The sequence below is a fragment of the Rhinolophus sinicus genome, linkage group LG05 (genome assembly GCF_036562045.2).
Source record: "Rhinolophus sinicus isolate RSC01 linkage group LG05, ASM3656204v1, whole genome shotgun sequence".
NCBI lineage: Eukaryota > Metazoa > Chordata > Mammalia > Chiroptera > Rhinolophidae > Rhinolophus > Rhinolophus sinicus.
In genome coordinates, this window is record NC_133755.1 from 118,817,278 (window position 1) to 118,839,162 (window position 21,885).

General features: G+C 35.4%; 1 protein-coding gene across 1 annotated transcript in view; it reads right to left on the bottom strand.

Moving 5' to 3' along the window:
* ME1 (malic enzyme 1) overlaps positions 1-21,885 on the bottom strand; it is a 175,659-nt gene that overhangs the window by 99,479 nt on the left and 54,295 nt on the right. The window contains exons 4-5 of the mRNA XM_019729541.2: positions 7,223-7,298; positions 1,655-1,816 (exon numbers count right to left, since the gene is read on the bottom strand). Coding sequence (XP_019585100.1) covers positions 1,655-1,816; positions 7,223-7,298 — 238 coding nt within the window. The remainder of the gene's footprint in view (positions 1-1,654; positions 1,817-7,222; positions 7,299-21,885) is intronic.

The window sequence follows — 21,885 nt, forward strand, 5'->3', positions numbered from 1 at the left end:
CTAATGTCTCCACAAGTCCATGGCCATAAGCAAAAATCACTACAAATAACATTTAGCACTTTAACAATAGATTCATTTATATTACCAGATTATTTTCTAATTTAGCAGCTTAAAAAACTTTGAAATGTAGTAAGTACCAGGCATGTTCAATGGAAAAAGAATTTAAAAACTAGATCTACCTACAGTAGGACAAAGTAAGACATTTGATGATGGAGAGATGGATACGGGTTTTGCAGGCTGAGGGAAGTAGACGGACAGAAATGGAATAATATAAAAGCACTGAATACCAAAAGAGGAAAGGAATAATAAATGGATATAATGTGAGAAAATTCAAGACAACTGACAAATTTGTCAATTTTAAGACCCACCCTCAGAAAATAAAATATTTCATATAACTAACACAATCTATCAATACAACAGTCCCAGTGTTATGGTTGCATTACGGCACAGCTTTCTTTATGTCCACATTCTACAGACAGTACCAAGCTTAAAAGGCCCCAATTTAAAACTGAATTCTTCAATTTTTGCATGTCTGTTTCATTACTCTTTACTCTTCTTTACCTCTTCCTAAAATTTTTAAGATGTCCTACAGAATTTATGATTTTTTTAAACTGATTTCAATGTAATTTATCACAGAACAATATTTTAAAACATATGAAAAAATAAAGAGGAAATCTTAATGTTCAATGTATATACCGAAATTTAGGATAATTGTTTTAAGAGGTAAGCTTTGATAATTTCTAAATTATTTCTATTAGTATTGAAAAAGAAAATGCAAGATAAGCAATATATTTTTATCAAAATGTATCCTTTATAAAGGTTCAATGAGCCCTCATACAGTATAGAGGAAGATAAACATTATAACTTTGTATAGGTTAAAGAACATAAAAACCGTTCAAGTCACTATTATAACATTACTGACAGGTCAAAAGTTATATCTCTTAAATTGCTTTAGAAGGGAACAAGGAAAACAACTATAAAAAGTGTGTTTATTTAAAGTATCAAGGTTTTATTTTGATGATTAATCTATTCTGGACCTAGGTCTGAAATTTGTATGTAACTTTTTAAAAGTCTGTCCTGAACTGACCATTATCTTTCATCTCTATTTCAGAAAATTCTATCTTTAGTTTCTAGTATCTTTCACCTGTAAGTAGTCCTAAATATTAGCAATACAGGATGAGCAAAAATATATACTACTTGATATATGACTTAAGGTTCTAAAATATTATTGCAGGATGAGGGAAACTAAACTCCAAAACATCTACCTCAGGTTCAATACAGACATTTAGAACAAGAAGATTTCAGACTGATTAAACTTAATATCTTTTGGAATTAGTTCCTGTGTAGTATAAAAATAATAATTTAAAAAACCTATGATATCCTAAAATAAAATACATACTCTACAGAATAATGGTATAAATACTCATTAAAGGATAATAAAACACCAAAGAAGTTGGTAAAAGATTAATGACATTAATGAAAATGAAACGAGAAAACAATTTTCTTGTAAAAGTAGGGGGACGGATTTGAGGAGAGAGGGAGAACTAGACAGAAAAAAACGACTTTCATTAAGTTCCTGGAGTAAGCTCAAAATGCAAGAATTGGTGCTATTTTTTTAAGATGAATAATTTTCTTATACACTTAAATTGTTTACCTCATTTTCTGTTCCCACATCCAGAGTGACGGGAAGACATTCTTGAGGATTCATCCCTCCACAAGCTGTATACAGAGCCAATTTACCCACAGGGATGCCCATTCCATTACAACCAAGGTCTCCCAAGCCAAGAATGCGCTCTCCATCAGTCACCACAATAGCCTGGACAAAAAAAGAAAAAAATATCTATTAATAGATGTTCATAAATCCTAGGGCACAGCTCCTGGTCTCTATTTCTGAAGTTAATACTTATGTAATGAAATACTAAACTGTCAAAAAATATAAATTGAATATACATGGAAAAGATTTTATGTGATTGTACATGTGAAAGAGTAGGGAGAATAAATACATTTGATATATACATTTTATAGTTTATTAAAAATATACATATACGATTAATTTGGTTGTTGAAAAAAGAAGAGAGGATATGCACATAAAGAGTCAAACAACCCAAATAACTCAGTCTTCAATCAACAAGGACAGTAGGAAGAGTATAGGGAAATAAAAACTCAAACTGGGAACTAAAGTGAAACAGAACAGCTTTAAAATTAATCACATCCACTTTGAGGATAATTACAGGAGTGTCCATATTTAAGTAATGCAATAGCTGAGTAGTTGCAAAATGTTCTGATCTTTGATTTATGCATCTTGGTACCATCTGCCTACTTCCACAACAATGTTGACTCATCCTCTTTAATTTCTATAACCACTCGATATTGTCCTACCATCTTTGAAATATGTCAAGGGCAGTCTGCTACTTTTCTTACCTAATAACCTTTCACTAGGTTTAATGAATTTTGTTTAGTTTATTTCTAATCATCTTAAATATCTATAAAGCATATATTTTAACCATGGAGAAATTTTAATTTTATATAATTTAATATCTTTATTAAAATTAAAGTATCTAACATCTTCATTCTGTGATTCATGATCATTATATGAATTTAAGTAAAACTAATCTTGTGAAACACGATTTATGAGATTTTCTACATATTTCACTTATATGTGGAATAACCGAACAAACAAAATAGAAACAAAGTCATAGATACAGAGAACATTTTGATGGTTGCCAGATGAGAGAAGGGTTGGACAAATGGGTTGTTGCCTTACAGCTGCCAAACAGTTTGTTCCCCTGCGCTCTTCCTAGGATTTCACAAGGGAGTGCCTCAGCAAACTGAGGCCCGATGGAGAGAGATCTGAAAAGCTCCTTTGAGGGGAAGTCTCAGCAAACTGAGACCCATGGAATTATATAAGTCCCTCCCCTTCAATGGATTCCTTGGAAATGTGCGTGTGTGAGGGCAAAGTACAAGCTGGAACACAAAGGGAACTTCAGGAAAGACAGCCAGCAGGCTACTAACACACAGATCTTGAGATTAACAAGCTTTTACTTCTTTAGGAAAAAAATACAAAAAAACAACAACTACGCGTTGGCCCAATTCGGAGTTCAGTCCCTGAGGCTGATCCCCCTTGGCCCCCCGCAGCGCTTGCACTCTATTCATGGCTACTGTATTTTCTTAACCCTGCGCCGCCCTTCTCCCTCCCCACAACCCTCCTCGTGCTGGACACGCCAATGGGTAAAAAAAGGGGAGGTGATTAGGATGTACAAATTGCCACTTACAGAAAACAATCACAGGGGTATAGGGTTCAGCATAGGGAATAGAGTCAAAAATATTGTAATAATTATGGTGTCAGATGGGTACTACATTTAACAGGGTGATCACTTTGTAAGTTACTTAGTCTAATTACTATGTTGCACATCTGAAACTAATACAATATTGTATGTTTACTATACATAAAAATTTTTAAAAATTAGGAAAAATAAAGCAGTTGTATGTTTTCTGTATAACACTTAAGTCACAAAAGCAGGATAATCTCAGTAAGACAACCACAATTATTCTATCAATGATGTCTGTGTTTCAGAAATCAAATCTTCATCCTAGTGTATCAATTATTATTTGGTAATTATGTTCTGTTTAAAATATGCAGAGGTTCTCCTGAACTGTCGCTTTCTCTCTCTCTCTCTTTCTCTCTCTCTCTCTCTCTCTCTAGATAGATAGATAGATAGATAGATAGATAGATAGATAGATAGAGTACATATATATATACTGTGTGTGTGTATATATATATATATACACAGTATATATGTATATGTATATACATATATATACATTTATACATATATATATATATATATATACATATATATACATTATACATATATATATATATATATATATTACACATACATATATATATTTCCTGACTTCCTTCCTTCTTTTCCTTTCCGAGGGCCTATACTTGTGCTGTAGTCTACTTACATGAAGAATTCTTGCCTCCTTTTCTTCTCTCTCTGATGAACCTTCCTCAAATATTACTTAAGGTCATTTCTTTGTGTAATTATGACATTCTATTTTTTCAAGTCTAAAGCCCTCTTTATAAATTTCAAGATCATTCACAATAATTTGATCACTTCTTACTTAAGCAACCTTACTTATACTCCATTTCAATGTTAATACTTATCTTTAGTTGGGACATCCAATTTCCCTATTGCACAAGAACACATCATTCTCTTCTTGAACTTGATACCTACATTCATATGTTCCCTTCGTAGGACAATATCTTCTTCTCTTTTTAATTATCAAAGGCTAGATTTAAGTTCCAATTTGGCTAGAAAATTTTCTTAACTGTTCCAACCTTCTCTGAATGATAGTCTCTGAATGAGTGAATATGGCACTTATAATTTATACCAGAGAGTTTAATTATATATTGTCTAATAACTGAGTGTTTTTGTTTCATGCATGTTTTTAACTACACAGTAGAGACTACATCTTATTATTCACTATTCTATTACAGTAAATAGCTGCCATTTATTAAGTGCCTGATGTGAGCCAGACACTATGCTAGGCTTTTTATTTTTTTAAGATTTTTATTAAAATTAGCTAACATACAATATTATATTAGTTTCAGGTGTACAACATGGCTATTCAACATTTATATAGCTAAAGAAGTGATCACCATGATAAGTCCAACAACTATCTGACACTGTACCAGGCTATCACAATATTATTGACTATATTCCCCATGCTGTACATTACATCCCCAGGATTATTTGTTTTATAGCTGGAAATTTGAAACTCTTATTCCCCTTCACCTTTCCCACCCCTTTTTAAAATTTGCAATTACAGTTGACAATCAATATTATTGTATATTAATTTCAGGTGTATAGCATAGTGGTTAGACATTTATATAATTTAAAAAGTGATCCCCCTGACTAGTCTAATGCCCACCTGACATTGTGCATAGATGTTACCATATTATTTACTATATCCCCTATGCTTTACTTTACATCCCCACGATGTTTTGTAACTACCAATTGGTACTTCTTTTTTTTTTTAATTAAAATTTATTGGGGTGACAATGGTCAACAAAACTACTGAGGTTTTAAGTATACAATTCTATAATACATCATCTATATATTGCATTATGTGTTCACCACCCAGAATCAGTTCTCCTTCCATCACCATATATTTGATCCCCTTTACCCTCTTCTACCACTCCCCTCTCCCCTTACCCTTTGGTAACCACAAACTGTTGTCTGTGTCTATGAGTTTTTGTTTCATTTGCTTGTCTTGTTCCTTTGTTGCCTTCAGTTTTATATCCCACATATGAATTAAGTCATATGGTTCTCGACTTTTTCTGTCTGACTTATTTAGCTTAGTATAATGATCTCAATATCCATCAATGTTGTCACAAATGGTCCTATTTCATCTTTTCTTATGGCCGAATAGTATCCCATTGTGTATATATACCACAACTTCTTTATCCATTCGTCTACCAAAGGACACTTTGATTGTTTCCATGTCTTGGCCATGTAAAGAAAGCTGCAATGAACATTGGAGCACACATGTCTTTATGATTAAGTGTTTTCAGATTTTCTGGGTAGATACCCAGGAGAGGGATTGCTGGGTCATGTGGTAATTCTATTTGTAATTTTTTGAGGAACCTCCACACTGCCTTCCATAGCAGCTACACCAATCTGCATTCCCACCAACAGTGTATGAGGGTTCCTTTTTCTCGACAGCCTCTCCAACACTTTTATTACTTGTCTTGTTGATGACAGCCAATTTGTACTTCTTAATCCCTTCACCTTTAACACCCAGCTCCCCAACCGACTGCAGGCCAAGTTCAGCTGCAGCCTGTGCCCTGCCCAGTGACCACCTGGCATGAAAAGCAAAGCAATCTGCTGATGGCTGCTACCCTATGCTAGGCTTTTTAAATAACAGCAGGTATAGTTAGGATCAGGAATATCACTGAAGACCCAGTATTAAGAGTCAAAAGGATAAAGTTAGGCTATGAATGAAGTTAATCAGCAAGCAGGAAGAACATGAAGCAAGGGGACTGCTTACTGCGGAGCCTTTAGGATTACGGGGATGGTAATTAGACCTCTCTACCTCAGAACTGTTTCCTAGATTGACTCATTCTTAAAATCCTCTCTACAGTCCCGATTAAATGTAAGTGTCCTTCTTCTTAGAGGACCAGACATTTATACTACATAGAACTAGCACATTTTTAGGACAGGATCTGTGGACATTGCAGGCTACTTGGGGGAGAGAAAAATTGAGAGAGCAACTTAGGTGGGAAAAAGTGAACTGGGAACACTGGAAATAGTAAAAAAGACGTTTTGCTTTACAAGTTTGCTTAGCATGAGCCTTAAAGATCAGTGAGTCAAATCCACCCACAACTGCTCAAACAAAACCATTAAAGGAGTCACACTTCAGAAATTCCAGCAGAAGCACCTTTGTACCACCAAAAGGCATCCATTTATTCAATCTGAAGCATAAAAGATACCACAAAGTTGTTGGGCATCTAACAGAAAGGAAAAGGGGAGTCAAGGAGGGGATAAGTACGCGTCACTTTCCTTAGACAGGGAAGATGGTGGAGCGTCATGTTGAAGAGCAAGGGCTCTGAGGGCTGCATTCAGTTCCCACCACCACCACCACCACCATGCACTACTGTGAAACCCACTGTGTACCCTGTGCCTGCCTTTCCTCACTGAATTATCCTGATAATTACAAGAGTTAATCCAAGAACAGTGTCTCTGAAAGCAAACTAACAAATGTCAGATAATATTGTTATTTAATTTTCATTAGTTCACTCACAGAGGGAAGTAAAATGAGCTACTTATGATCACAACAAGCAAATTAAGGAAATTAAGTAACAGATTTTTTTTTTTTTTTGGCCTACCTGGACGCCTCTTAGTGGATAAATAAACACAGAAAATATGAAAATGGAGTTTGCTTAAAGAAATTCAGACGCTATTTCAATATTTATTCAACATTTATCATCACTGATAATGAATAAAGAAATACTAAGAAATTAGATGAAAATAATGGGGAAAGTTAGTATCTAAATAAAATTAATCTACTGTGCAAAAATCAAAGGGATATAAATCAGGTGACATTCACTAGGAAAGCTAGTGAATGCTACCTAATGTCATGAAAAATGTCAATATGTTACAGAACAGGAAAAAGAACAAATTTGACATAGTGGGAAAATTTGATAGCTTACCTTGATGACATCTTCTGGCCATGCGTTAAGAATTGAAGCAATATGCCCTCGATCATGGATACTAATAAAGAGACCTCTGACAGAAAAAAGGATTCGTTTTAATTTATTTCAGACTTGTCAAACTATCATGAACATTTAACATTTTTTTCAAATAAGTTTGATATACCTCCATTTTTATCAAACTAGTGAAAATTATTTCCTTAAACAAATAAGGGATAGGAATCTCATAAGTAAGGGAGAAGTTAATTTAAACAATATACTAATAGCTACAATGAAGGTATTCTTATATTACATGTTCTTAAATGTTTTTTAATTAAAGAAACATTCATTGCTTTATAGGGAGAATTTAAATAGCATTATCAATTCCACTCATATAATATTCATTTACAGTCTTTCATTAAATTATATAAAAGCCCTTTGAAAAACAACATGAAGCATATATAAACAGGCATTTTCGGGGTCTATCCCATTTATAAAATATTAACAGTGTAAAGATAACATGTATTAGAAATGGCTGAAGTGACTGAATGCTAAGCAGTCCTTCCATGTGGAACTTATCTGATTCTTAGATTTGTGATCTTAGTTGCTGTTTGCAACTGTTGTTTAGACTGTAAACTGAAATCTTTAACACTGCTTGTCCCTTGTCAACCATTTCTTATGAAAGCCTAACAAATTATCTTTTAAATTTTTAAAAATTTAATTCTTAACCTTGTTTAAAAGTTTTACTTCTTGTGAAATAACTCAAATATAGAGGACCACATATAACAACTGTAAAGCTTAATGAATTGTTACAAGGCAACCACCCTTCTACACAATATCGATTTAAGCAGAGAGCATCTTGTCAGGTACCCAGTAAGTCCTCCACATGTGTTCTCCCAATCAAAACTCCTCCCTCCTAAGAGTAACCATTCTCCTGACTTTCATTTATCATTTCCTTAATTTACAGTTATCCAAGTTACAAACTATACATAGGCACAATTGTTTAATTTGTCTGTTAAAGTTTCCCAAAATCTGGATTTCATTGATTGCATCCTTATAGTACAGATTCACAAGATAAGCTTTATTCTGTATTTCTCAGACAGTTGGTAATTGAATCTAAAGTCTTAATCAGATTCATGTTCGAAATGGCAATATTCCAATTCTATCAATCATTATTTATTAGCTGGTACACTTCTTTAAAGAGAAATTTTACCACACCTATTGTTTGGGTACCCAATGGTAACATTGACACAAGGAAAGGATAAATGCTTGATTCTTTCTCTCTACTTACTGGTTTTTAAAATAAACAGCTCATTTGCTGTAATCCTTCAAGAGTTTCCACTAAGGGTGTGTGTGTGTGTGTGTGTGTGTGTGTGTGTGTGTGTGTGTGTGTTGGATCAGTATGAACTCATGGATTTAAACATATTTTGTGTCTTAATTCATCAGTTATTTTCTTTATTGAAATTCAAATTGTCCCATTCTTAGCCAGTGAAAGACTCTTCACTTTGGCCCCTGAGCCCTTTTAAAAGGACTATAATAGTTTCTGATGGCTTCCTTGGTCTGATATGATAAGATGTTCCATTTTGTCTTGAAAATGTCTGCTCCAGGCCTGACATGACAAGCACTGGTATCTTTTACTAGAAAGTGGTATTTCAAAACCACAATCTAGGTAATAGGGATTCCTACTGCTATTAGTTAATCAAAATAGCATTATATATATATATATAAACAATGTTAACATTCACTTCCTATTTATGACCAGAAATCTCAAGTTGCCATTCTTCTCTTCTAAAGTTTACCACCAGGATTTCCCAGCAAATTCAACTTAGCACTCTGAGAGCACCATTCACACCTTCTCTTTTCTCCTCACCTCTCCTATCCCCAACTCCCTCAGTTGATAACCAAATCTTAAATTTCAAACAGAAATAGATGCAACAAGGTAAAAACTACGTCATCTTCCTAATATAAACTCCACTAACCCATCGGCATCTTTAAAAAAAAAACACCTTTATTTTCCAGAGCAGTTTTACGTTCACAGCAAAACTGAGTACAAGGTACAGAGATTTCCTATATGCCCCTTCCCCCACACATGCACAGCCTCCCTGATTCTCAACATCCCCACCAGAGTGGAACATTTGTTACAATTGATGACACCTCCTTATCACCCAGAGGCCATAGTTTACATTAGGGTTCACTCTTGGTGTTGCACACGCTATGGATTTGGACAAATTTACGACATACTCCTATAAACATTCGTGTGCAGGTTTTTGTGTGGACATAAGTTTTCACCTCACTTGGGTAAATATAGCAGGTCCTTGAATAATGTCATTTACTTCAGCATCATTTTATTCTAACATTGATGAGAAAAAATACACATCAATTCCCAGTCAGGACCCCTGACTGTGTGGCATTTTCTCTCCATATCTGTGTGGATTTTCTCCGGGTACTAAGGTTTCCTCCTACATCCCAAAGATGTGCACATGAGATGAGTTGGTGTGTTTAAATTGTCCCAGTCAGAGTGAGTGTGGCTGTGGCTGTGGGTGTGGGTGTACCCTGTGATGGAATGGCGTCATTTCAAGGGCTGAATCCCACCTTGTGCCAAGCGACTGGGATAGGCTCCGGCCCCCTGCAACCCTGAATTCGAATAAGCAGGATGGCAATAATTGTCTTACTTGTTTTACTAATCTTTCTTAACTGTATGTATATCTCACATTTATTTCAATGTTTTAATATTAGAAGTGTTTGGAGTTTGGTGATGTTTTTGTGACCACAAATATGTCTAGGAACTTAACTCTTATTTCTATCCATTAGCCTATGGTAAAATTGGTTTCATTTTTTTTTTTTTTTTGCTTAAAGACAATTTTTAAGAAACTATCCAAGATGTTAAGTGAGGACATACTGTACCAGGATTGAGATTACTAGATCATATGGCAACAGTATGTTTGGTTTTATAAGAACCGGCAAATTGTCTTCCACAGTGCTGTACCATTTTCCATTCCCACCAGCAATGGAAGCGAGTTCCTGTTGCTCACCATCCCCGCCATCATTTGGTGTTGTCAGTGTTCAAGATTTTCGTCATTTTAATAAATGTGTAGCGGTGTCTCATTGTTGTTTTAGTTTGCATTTCACTGATGACACAAAATGTGGAACATTTTTTCATACACCATCTGTATACGAATCTTTTTCAGTGAGGTCTGGTAAAGTCTTTGGCCCATTTTTAAATTGTGTTGTTTTTCTTATTGTAGAGTTTCAAGAGTTCTTTGTATATTTTGGGTAATAGTTCCCTATCTTATATTTTGCAAATATTTTCTCCCAGTATGTGACATATATGTTCATTCTCTTAAAAGCATCTATTGTAGAAAAGAAATTTTTAATTTTAATGAAATCCAGCTTACCCATTATTTCTTTCATGGATTGTGCCTTTGGTGCTGTATCTAAAAAGTCATTGCCATACCCAAGGTCATCTAGATTTTCTCCTATGTTATCTCCTAGGAGTTTTATAGTTCTGTGTTTTACCTTTAGGTTTGTTTTCCACCCCTGCAATTATCCTGTCTCTATGCTACACCATTACTTTCTCTACTGAATCATTCTTATTGCCATAACAACCTGCACTAATATCCATCTTTGAAAAGACTGGATTTTGTCCCCTACTCTCCTCTCCTTCACAGCAAAACCCTTCAAAGATTTGTACATTCTTATTGTTTCCATTTCCTCATCTCCCATTCTCTCTTCAATCTATTAACAAGGCTTTTCTCCCTCATTTTTACACAGAAACAACTCTTACCAAAGTCACCAATGACTCACATCTGCCTACAGGCAAAGGTCAACCCTCAGCTCTCATCTTACTCGACTTCTCAACTGTGTTTGACATGGCTTTAAATATCATGTTCACAATGATGACTCTCAAACTTTTGTCTTCAACCCAAATCACTCCCTTGGGCTCCAAATGTAAATCTAACGACCTGCTTAATTCCTCTCATCATTGAGGCCTCAACTCAATACTTTAGTTCCTCAGACAGGCCTTCTCTGATAACAGCAGTCAAAGAACCTCCACCCTACCATTTTTATAATCTTCGTTATACTTCTAACTACCTGAAATTATCTTATTTATTTTTTCACATGTTTACTGTCTGTCTCTTCCCTGCCACCACGTTCCATATATACCCCATACATATGTATACACATACACACAAAGCAGCAAGTTCCTTAAGTACCGAGACTCTATTTTGCTCACTATTATAATCCCATTCCTATAACTGTGCTGCCACACAGTATCTTTCCAACAATATATTCTGACTTCAGTGCTGCAAAAATAAGGTTTCTATAACCATTTTTTAAGTACAGAAAATATGAAATAAACCCAGACTTAGAACTCACTTATTAAATAATTTCTAATTATGGTACGTAAGTGCTACAGGCAGATTACTGATGACTATCTGACTCAACAAAAATATTAATTTATGAAGTTGGCATTAAATTATATTTTTCCTTGTTTCAAATTAATTTATTTTTTTTCTCCAAAATGATTACAAGCTCTTTATAAGTTATATATTTCTTTTGGATCTCTGTCATATCCAAGTATGTAATCAACGCGTTATCAATAAATAATTGTAAAATTAGAATTTAAAAAATTTGGATTTTTTAAGGAAGACATTTTTGTTGAATTATCTAAGATGTCCATGGCAATATAACATTAAACACTATTTCTTGGGAACTTGTTAGTTATCTAAAGTTTCCCAAGCGACACTGGTCTCAGGAAACAGTATCATTTTTATAAAAAACAAGAAATAAAATTAAAAAATAAATTCAAATAAAATTTAAATCATTTAGATGCCAAGGTTTATTATACAAAGATATGAGTACACCTTCAGTGAGAGAGCTAGTTGGCCACCTGTAATCTCTTGCTCTGAGTAAAGAGTCATTTGTAGCTTAGAGTTGGAGAGGGCTCACATCATTAAGGACCTTTAATGTCCCACCAAAGTCAAGTACTTTGAGAGAATAATTTGCAAAACTTCCTGGAATGCCTCCTTGATCATAAACCTATTGAGGTATACAAAAATGTTTCAGTACAGAAATGACTTATACGTAATGGTATAGACTCGGGTATGAAACATTAATTCTCTACATGTACATATACACAGTTACAGTTATAAAATGAAAAGATTAGAAAATTATTTATCAATATGTTAACATTTAATTTTATAATGTGGGCTCATGTTTATTTTATTCAACAGGTTTTAATCTGTAGCAAACACTTACTTGATTCTCAAAATGTTCAAGATTAGGCCAGTGGGAGCCCCTTCAAGAGGGTGTCTATGTCCTTTTGACACATTCCCATCACTCTCTGAGCACTTCCTTACTTTCTGGTATGAGATGTCCCAAGCTCATCTTTACTTATCCTGGCCCAGCCCTGGAATCAGCAATCTCTCTAAGGAGTTCTGGTTCTTTTGGTGGACAATTGTATTTAGATCTCAGTACTAGGTGCTCATCATTACTGAAGTATTGCTGTTCCCAGGCCAGCTCAATGGACAGAGCTAGAGAATATATGTAGGTACGTACATTACACACACACACACACACACACACACACACACACACACTTTATTTATTTATTTATTTATTTATTTATTTATTTATTTATCTATTTATCTATCTATCTATCCATCTTTTTTGTCTATACATTGAAAACCACAGCCTCTCAAATATGTGGTGATGAAGGAGAACTGACTCTAGGTGTTGAACACACAATGTGATATATAGATGACGTTATTACAATATTGTACACTTGAAACCAATGTAATTTTACTAACAATTGTCACCCCAAAGAACTTTAATTAAAAAAGAAAAAGAAAAAAGAAAACCATAACCTCACACTACTACCTCCAACTCCAATTCAACACCACAGGATTCATTCTGGTGTTCTCCCTTCAGTTTCCACATTTGTAACAAGTTTCTCTTATAGTGAGAAATCTAACTCCTATTATGTTTAATATACTTATTTATTTGATCAGTCCTCCTGTGTAACACTAACCTTGTCCCCTCCCTGCGTGGACAACCCACATACCTCACAAAGGCTCCAATCTCTGAAGTGGGCAGGCCTCCTATACAGATGCCATCCTCCCCCAACCGGGGCTCTGACACCTGGCACTACCGTCCTACACAGATTCTCCCTTCACCTTGCTTGCCTCTCATACCCTGAGTCAGGCTGCCCTCCTATGCAGGTGTTTTTTGTTTGTTTGTTTTTGTGTTTTTTTTAATTAAATTTATTGGGGTGACAATTGTTAGTAAAATTACATAGATTTCAGGTGTACAATTCTGTATTACATCATCTATAAATCCCATTGTGTGTTCATCACCAGAGTCAGTTCTCCTTCCAACACCATATATTCGATCCCCCTTACCCTCATCTCCCACCCCCCACCCCCCACCCCCCTTACCCTCTGGTAACCACTCAACTATTGTCTGTGTCTATGAGTTTCTGTTTCTCATTTGTTTGTCTTGTTCTTTTGTTGTTTTTGTTTATATACCACGTATCAGTGAAATCACATGGTTCTCTGCTTTTTCTGTCTGACTTATTTCGCTCAGCATTACACTCTCAAGATCCATCCATGTTGTCACAAATGTTCCTATATCATCTTTTCTTACTGCTGAATAGTATTCCATTGTGTATATATACCACAACTTCTTCATCCATTCATCTATCGAAGGACATTTTGGTTGTTTCCATGTCTTGGCCACCGTAAACAAAGCTGCAATGAACATTGGAGCACACGTGTCTTTATCTCTAAATGTTTTCAGATTTTTTGGGTAGATACCCAGGAGAGGGATTGCTGGGTCATACGGCAATTCTATTCGTAATTTTTTGAGGAAGCTCCACACTGCCTTCCATAACGGCTGCACCAATCTGCATTCCCACCAACAGTGTATGAGGGTTCCTTTTTCTCCACAGCCTTTCCAACACTTGTTACTATTTATCTTGTTGATGATTGCCATTCTGACTGCTATGCAGGTGTTTTTAACCCTGCTCAGGCTCGGACACTCCATGCTACGTCCCCAGTCCTTTTATTCAGAGGTTGAAGGACCATGAAGCAGACAGAGGGTGCAGCCTGACGGCTGCTGTTATCTTTGAGGGACAGCAAAAAACTGGTGCTGGATGCTCAAAAGGAAGCTACAATTATCCATTGCTGTTGGAGGAATATCCTCAAGCACGTCTTTACAAATAAAGGATTTTTATTCCTTTGTTTATCATACTTGTGGAAGTTAATTTCCTAATTTTTTATCTTTCACTTTTGTTTGTTGTTGTTTCCCATTTACATTAGTGAAACAAATTGATTTTTATCTTTTCAGATTTCTTACATTTCTTTTAAGCATACAAAGTTCTGCCTCATCAATCATTTTACTTTTCTGCCTAGATTTGATTCAGTTCCTTAAATCTATCTAAAATTTTAGTATAGTCTGTGATGTAAGGATCTAATAGCTCACTTCATACTTCCCCAAATATCACACTTCTGATATAACCACACTTTCACATCATTAATATCTCCTGTCTTTTGACGCTGCTTTGATTTTTTCCAAGTTATCAGTCTATCCTGATTGAATTTCCTTCTTTATTCAGCTAAATTTTATCCATTCTGCCAACCATTATTAACTCTCTTGCCATTTTCTCTTTCCATTACACCCTTTATGAAAACCTCCAAATCTTAATCAATCCATCTGCCTTTCCTTTTCCTCAAGCCCTACTACTGCACAATGATGTCTGGAAAAGACACTTAACCAGGTGTGTTAGATCCATTATATCCTCATGGTCTATTCAGTGTCAGCAAGATCTCACAACTCATCTTGACTTCCTCAAATACCTTCTATTGGCTACTGTTAGATTTTTCCTTAAGAGCTACATCATATTTTCCCTGCCCCGCTCATCAGATTGGCATGCTTTTTTTTTTAACTCTGGAGATAAAATAGACACTTTTGGCTTCTAGCTACCTACCTATAAACTTCCTTCCATTAGTCACTATTTATTAGTGAACAAGCATCAGTACCTCTGTCCTCTAGTCCAGTTTATCCTCATGCTGACACTCTGGCCAACTCTTAGTCTTCTTCACAGTTTCCTTCGTTTCTGCTTAATCCTTCAATGCTGACATTCTAAAAAAAAAGTCCTCTTTTTCACTCTGCACAGTGAAGGCCTAGGGACTCTGCTTTGCTGCCACTCTCGGACTCATTTTTGAGGTCCACTTTGCCTCAGCTTCTGCTGAATGTCTGATCTTTTAGCTTTAGCTCCCATTTTTCACCTCATCCTTGCTCTTGGCATTTGATCAACTAATTCAGCCTGAGAACAATCCAACTATGGGTGATCTTTTAAGGTTTCACTTAGGCATCCCTGCAACTCCTCCAGCTCTGATAGGCTAGCCCCTGATTGCCTATCAGAGGCAGTACAAGTGCCACCTCCTCTTGGAAATATTTCCCAGCACACATGAAAGCTGAGTTGGAATCTCTCTGTAACCCTATAGAATCTAGCTTTTTTTTTTTTCTAATATAACATTTATCGTATTTATCATAACATTTGTCATTTAATTTTTCACTTTCTTATATGTTTGCCCGACTTGATTATGAACTCTTGAAGTCAGGAATTCTGATTTCTTACAGAAAGAAAGAAGGAAACAGGGAGTGATGGAAAAGAATATAGGTGAGGACAAAGGAAGGTAGTTTATATGTGATTAAGGCACTGGCTGACCCTATGGTGGGTAAAACACTATAGGAAAAAGTCTGGGATGGAGAACACTCAGGAGCTATGTGGTCAATGTACATAGTATAATTTGACGGGTTTTCTGAAAATGACATGGCAAAGAAATAGATAGAAGAAATCAAAATTTAGTGGGGGCAAGTCCCTGGAAAATATATAGCAAGAACCAGAACAATGCCCACTTCTAGGACTTGGAGCACCTGGGGTCTAAGAGATGAGCAATTTGAGATCTTAATGTTAACATGGGGACAACAGATCTTAATGACAGCAAAGAACTTGAGAAATAATGAGAGAACCAATTGACAGTGCCAGAGCTACTAGGCCTGAGGGAAAAAAATCACAAAAAATGGAAGATCACATCAGCTTCAGAAGAAAGGCACATAAGTTAGTTTAAGTGCTTCAGGCTTCAGTATGGTATAGATTAGAAATAAACTAAAATGAGACAGCACCTGTCAATGGGAGGGATCCAGTGGAAGGTGCAGGGGCCAATGAAAGGTGACATCTTTGTGACTGAATACCAATTCAATTATAGAAGTAAAAAAAATTTTTAATTGAGGCCAGAAGAGGAAGGTAGATTTCCCATTTCCTCTGGTCACCTACTTCCAAATATAAGGTTTTTTATTACCAGTTAACATCCTAATAGTACTAACATGAGTGATATTTTTCTTTGTGTAACTATTTGATTTTGTTCTACAATGATAATTTTGTGAATTTGTATTGTTTATTGGCAGATAATGTTTAAAGCTCTATTTCTAGTCTTAATCCTCCTGAGGAGTGAAAATTAGTACTATGGGCAGATTTCTAAAATTATCCCCAAGATTTACTAGTGCCCTGGTGTTCACACCCTGAATAACCTCCGGACTGTGCATGCAACATATTTTACTCTGATTAGGTCATTGTAGATAATACTAACATATTGGCCTGAAGATAGGTAGGTTATCTGGGTGGGTCTGCACTCTTTAAAGGCAGATTTTTCTATTAGCCTCCAGACGAGTGCTCAGTCTGGCTGACCCCTTGATTTTAGCCTTGTATACCTTAAACAGAGAACCCAACCACACCATGCCAGATTTCTGACCTACAGAAATTTACACTAAATGGATGCTGTCTAAAGAAGCTGTTTGTGTTAATTTGTTACATATCAATAGAAAATTAATACAAATACTGTGTATATGAAAAGTAAAATTCAGATACTCATTCCATCATTTATCATATGCTCATACATATTTTACAATAGACATGACACAGTGCCAGACACTAGGAAAAATAGAAGAGAACTCTATACTGCAGAATAGTTCTGTTGTCCCTTCTGTAACCCAATTACAAATGCATAGCATTATTTAGCATAGATAGCTGTAATTTCCAGAAATCAAAAGTGACTACTAAGATTGGCAATATTCTTCCAAATGGTGGTAACATGTGACCTATTACAATTCCATTTTTACAATTCCAAAGGCAGTATTCTTTTTATGAGGATGCAGATACAGTGTGATAATATTTTTTTTAAATACTATGCAAGAAAACAGGCATATTTGGACAGGTAAAAGAAACATATATGTGAAAAAAATTCATTTTTCACAGCTTAATTTAGTAATAACAACTACATTATTATATTAATGTATTATATTAATAACATAATGTTCATCTAATCTAATACTGTATTACATTTTATTTCAGGTCATCAATGGGGATGGGATAAATAATTGCCTTGAGAATGTGGTGAAGGTAATGGGAATAATATTGGAGGCCAAAGGGGACTTTATCACTAATTTAAAAAAAAACAAAAAAAACAAATGTGATACAATGTTAACAAATGTCAATTCTAAATTATGGACATATGGGTATCTGTCTTTGTACATTTCCTACATTTTTACTTTTTTCAAAAAATAATTTTACTTCCTATTTGTTAAGAGAAAAGTAAAAGTAAATATATTTGTCTTTGAGCAAAAGGAAGAAAAGTGATTTTTTTCAAGCTTAGCTACTTAGTGGCAGATCAAAAACTGATTTTTCTGACACCTCTACCAGTGCTCTTTCCATTTTACTAAGAGACACAAACTCTAATTACGAGCATAAAGGGCCGCTATAAGCGATTTGAATCTACAGACACTTGACCAGGGAGAGAGTAGAAGATGAGGGAGAGCCCAGGTGACCAGGTCATGTCCAGTCAGGGTTTGCTGTTAACAGACAAGAGGCCTGGGGCCAATCTGAACACAAATAGCTCAACATTATGTCATGGTGAAAGGGAAAGGCCTTGTACTAAAAGTAGGAGTGTTGAGAATTGGGGAAGTAAATCAACTGCCTAACAAGAAGGTCTGAGACTTATGAGAGGCAGAAATAGACTGGACAGGAGGATGTAGAGATACAGATTATTGGATGACCTTTTGGGAACTAATGATCCTTTCTGTGACATTCTTCTTAGCTTGACACTCTTTCCTTCCCAGGAAACAAATCATTGAAGTTAAAACCATATTTTAAGGATATGTACAAATATATTAATAAGCTTGGTTCTCTGATTAACTATTTCCACGTGCTTTGGTTTAAGGTGTAACATTTAAGTCTATTACTTTTCTGGCCTTTATACACTTTCAATTTTTGTTGCATTTAGTCCTGTAATTTCAAAGGAGTTCCTTAAATATTATCATACAATGAATTAAAATATAATAAAGCTATATATGAGTATGTTGATCTTGTAGTTTAGCACATTGCTTTACATAACTAACACATGTAACAATTTAATGAGTGGACCATATCATACTTTTTAGCTTCATACTAGAGAAAGGCATTAGATAGATTTGGTCTAGAATGATCAGTAAACTGAGTCTGAATATCTGACTCTACGATATTATCTTTTCCAACCCTGACTGCAACAGAAAGGATTTTCCAACTTTATTTTCAGGTTCCTCTGCAGTATACGCTAGATATGAGAAGATCTACAGGAAAGTCGAATGAAGAAATTCTATTACTAAGACAATAGACTTTTAAAAAATAAAAATAAATATATATCCTTCATAGAATTATCTCCTATGATTTTTTTCCCCACTCTTACTTGTAGTTTCCAGCATAGTTAAGTATCAGGTCATGTGAGTCATTAAATGAAGAAAAAGGAGGATGTACGGGAAATCAAAGACCTATCGGGCTGTTGGTAGCCCAAAGAGAACATATCATTGGAACTTATTTCCATTCCTGATACCAAACATACTATAGGAACTCTAAATACCAACTGAAGTGAATTGAGATACAAGTATGTTTGTTTCATGATTTTAAAAATATCTCTTTTTTATGGAGTTTTGCTTGATAAATTATTTTAAACCATTTCCCTAGCTCTGCAACAAGTCAATGACCCTGTTTTCCCCTGTTAATGCAGTCTGCCGTCATATAAGGAAAATATTTTTGTTCCAAAGTTAGAGACAACATCTTCCATTTTTGAGCTGCTGGTAGAAAAATAACCCTTCTATTTTCTAAGATGAAAAAACGTTAATTATTATTAATGTTACAGTATATATTTTTACAATTTGTGATCATATTTAAGAATGTTTCAGCAAGCATAACACATGTACTCCTTTTTGTTGTTCAATCCATCAGTACAAACTGCTAATATGGTGATCACTACATATCCATTGTGAACAAAAACATTTTTAAGAACATATGTTCCTCTATACGGGCCATGCCAACTGATCTGAACTGGCAGCTAACTACGTATATAGATGGCTAGTACCCTTTACATACATAATACTGTTTTAGTCATTTCATAACATGTAATTTCCCTATTCTTTATAATGTAGGCAATATATGATTTTGGCCTTATGTTTAACCATCAATAACTTACAGGAATAAGATAAATATGAGTATTTTCTATATTGAATGTACAATCAATGAAAAAAAAGTTGAATTCTTAATATCCTAAGGAAGGATGTTCTCATTCATTTCAAAAGGTCCTATCAGGAAAGAACAAGAATATCTACTACCATTACAAATGAAAGCCGTAAAAACATTATTTTGTTTTAAAGTTTTTCTTTTTTATTGCATTAAAATATATTGACACCACCCCCCCCAAGCTGGAATCTTTTGCCTTTGGAAAATTTATTTTAGTTTTCTATTTTCAGAGCAACATCAGTGATGTTTTCAAAAGTAGCATATTATAATAATACATTATATGATATACCTTAGCCTCGCTTTTTAAAAAAAGATTTTTATTATAATATAGCTAACATACTATAGTATATTAGTTTCAGGTGTACACTATAGTTATTCAACATCTATATACCTGAAGAAGTGATCACCATTATAAGTCCAGAAACTGACTCTGTACCATGCTATCATAATATTATTGACTGTATTCCGTGTGCTGTGTGTTGCATCCATGACTTATGACTTATTTGTTTTATACCTAGAAATTTGAACCTCTTATTCCCCTTCACCTTTTCCTCTTTTTAATTTTTCAATTACACTTGACATTCAATATTATTTTATATTAATTTCAGGTGTACAGCATAGTGGTTAGACATTTATATAATTTAAGAAGCGATCCCCCCCCGACTATTCTAGTACCCACCTGGCACTATACATAGTTATTACATCATTGACTATGTTCCCTATGCTTTACTTTACATTCCCATGACCATTTTGTAACCACCAATTTGTACATCTTTTTTTTTTAAATATTTTTATTTATTTAATTTTTTTTTAGATTTTATTGGGGAAGGGGAACAGGACTTTATTGGGGAACAGTGTGTACTTCCAGGCCTTTTTTCCAAGTCAAGTTGTTGTCCTTTCAATCCTGGTTGTGGAGGGTGCAGCTCAGCTCCAGGTCCAGTTGCCGTTTTCTAGTTTCAGGGGGCACAGCCCACCATCCCTTGCAGGAGTCGAACCGGCAATCTTGTGATTGAGAGGACGCGCTCCAACCAACTGAGCCATCCAGGAGCTCAGCGGCAGCTCAGCTCAAGGTGCCGTGTTCCATCTTAGTTGCAGGGGGCAGAGCCCACCATCCCTTGCGGGACTCAAGGAGTTGAACTGGCAACCTTGTGGTTGAGAGCCCACTGGCCCATGTTGGAATCGAACCGGCAGCCTTCGGAGTTAGGAGCATGGAGCTCTAACCGCCTGAGCCACTGGGCCAGCCCCCCAATTTGTACATCTTAATCCCTTCACCTTTCTCATCCTGCCTCCATTGCCCTCCCACCTATCATCCCAATAAATCCAGTACCCTTCTGACACCATACATAGTTATTACAATATTCCTTATGCTATACCCTACATCCCCATGGCTACTGTGTAACAACCAATTTGTACTTCTTAATCCCTTCCCCTTTTTCATTCACCCCCACACCCCACCCAATCTGGCAACCATCAAAATGTTCTCTGTGTCTATGAGTTTCTTTCTGTTATGTTTGTTTATTTTCTTCTTTAGATTCCACATGTAAGTGAAATCACATTGCATCTGTCTTTCTTTGTCTGACATACTCCACTCAGCACAATACCCTCCAGGTCCATCCATGCCACCGCAGATGGCAAAAACCCCATTCCCTTCCATGGCCAAGCAATAATTCCATTGTATATATGTACCACCTACTCTTTATCCATTCATCTATCAATGGACACCCAGGCTGCCTCCACATCTTGGCCATTATAAACAATGCTGCAATGAACGGGTGGATGACATGTCCCCTCGAAGTAGCATTTTGGGTTTCTTTGGATAAACACCCAGAAGTAGGATTACCGGGTCCTTCTTTGTCTCTTGTTATAGCCTTTCTTTTGAAGTTTATTTTGTCTCTAATATGTATTGCTACCCCAGCTTTTTGTTTGTTTCCATTTTCATGAAATATCTTTTTCCCATCCCTTTACTTTCAGTCTGTGTGTGCCTTTCAATCTGAAGTGAGTCTCGTGTAGGCAGCATATGTAAAGGTCTTGTTTTCTTATCCATTCAGTCATCCTATCTTCTGATTGGAGCATT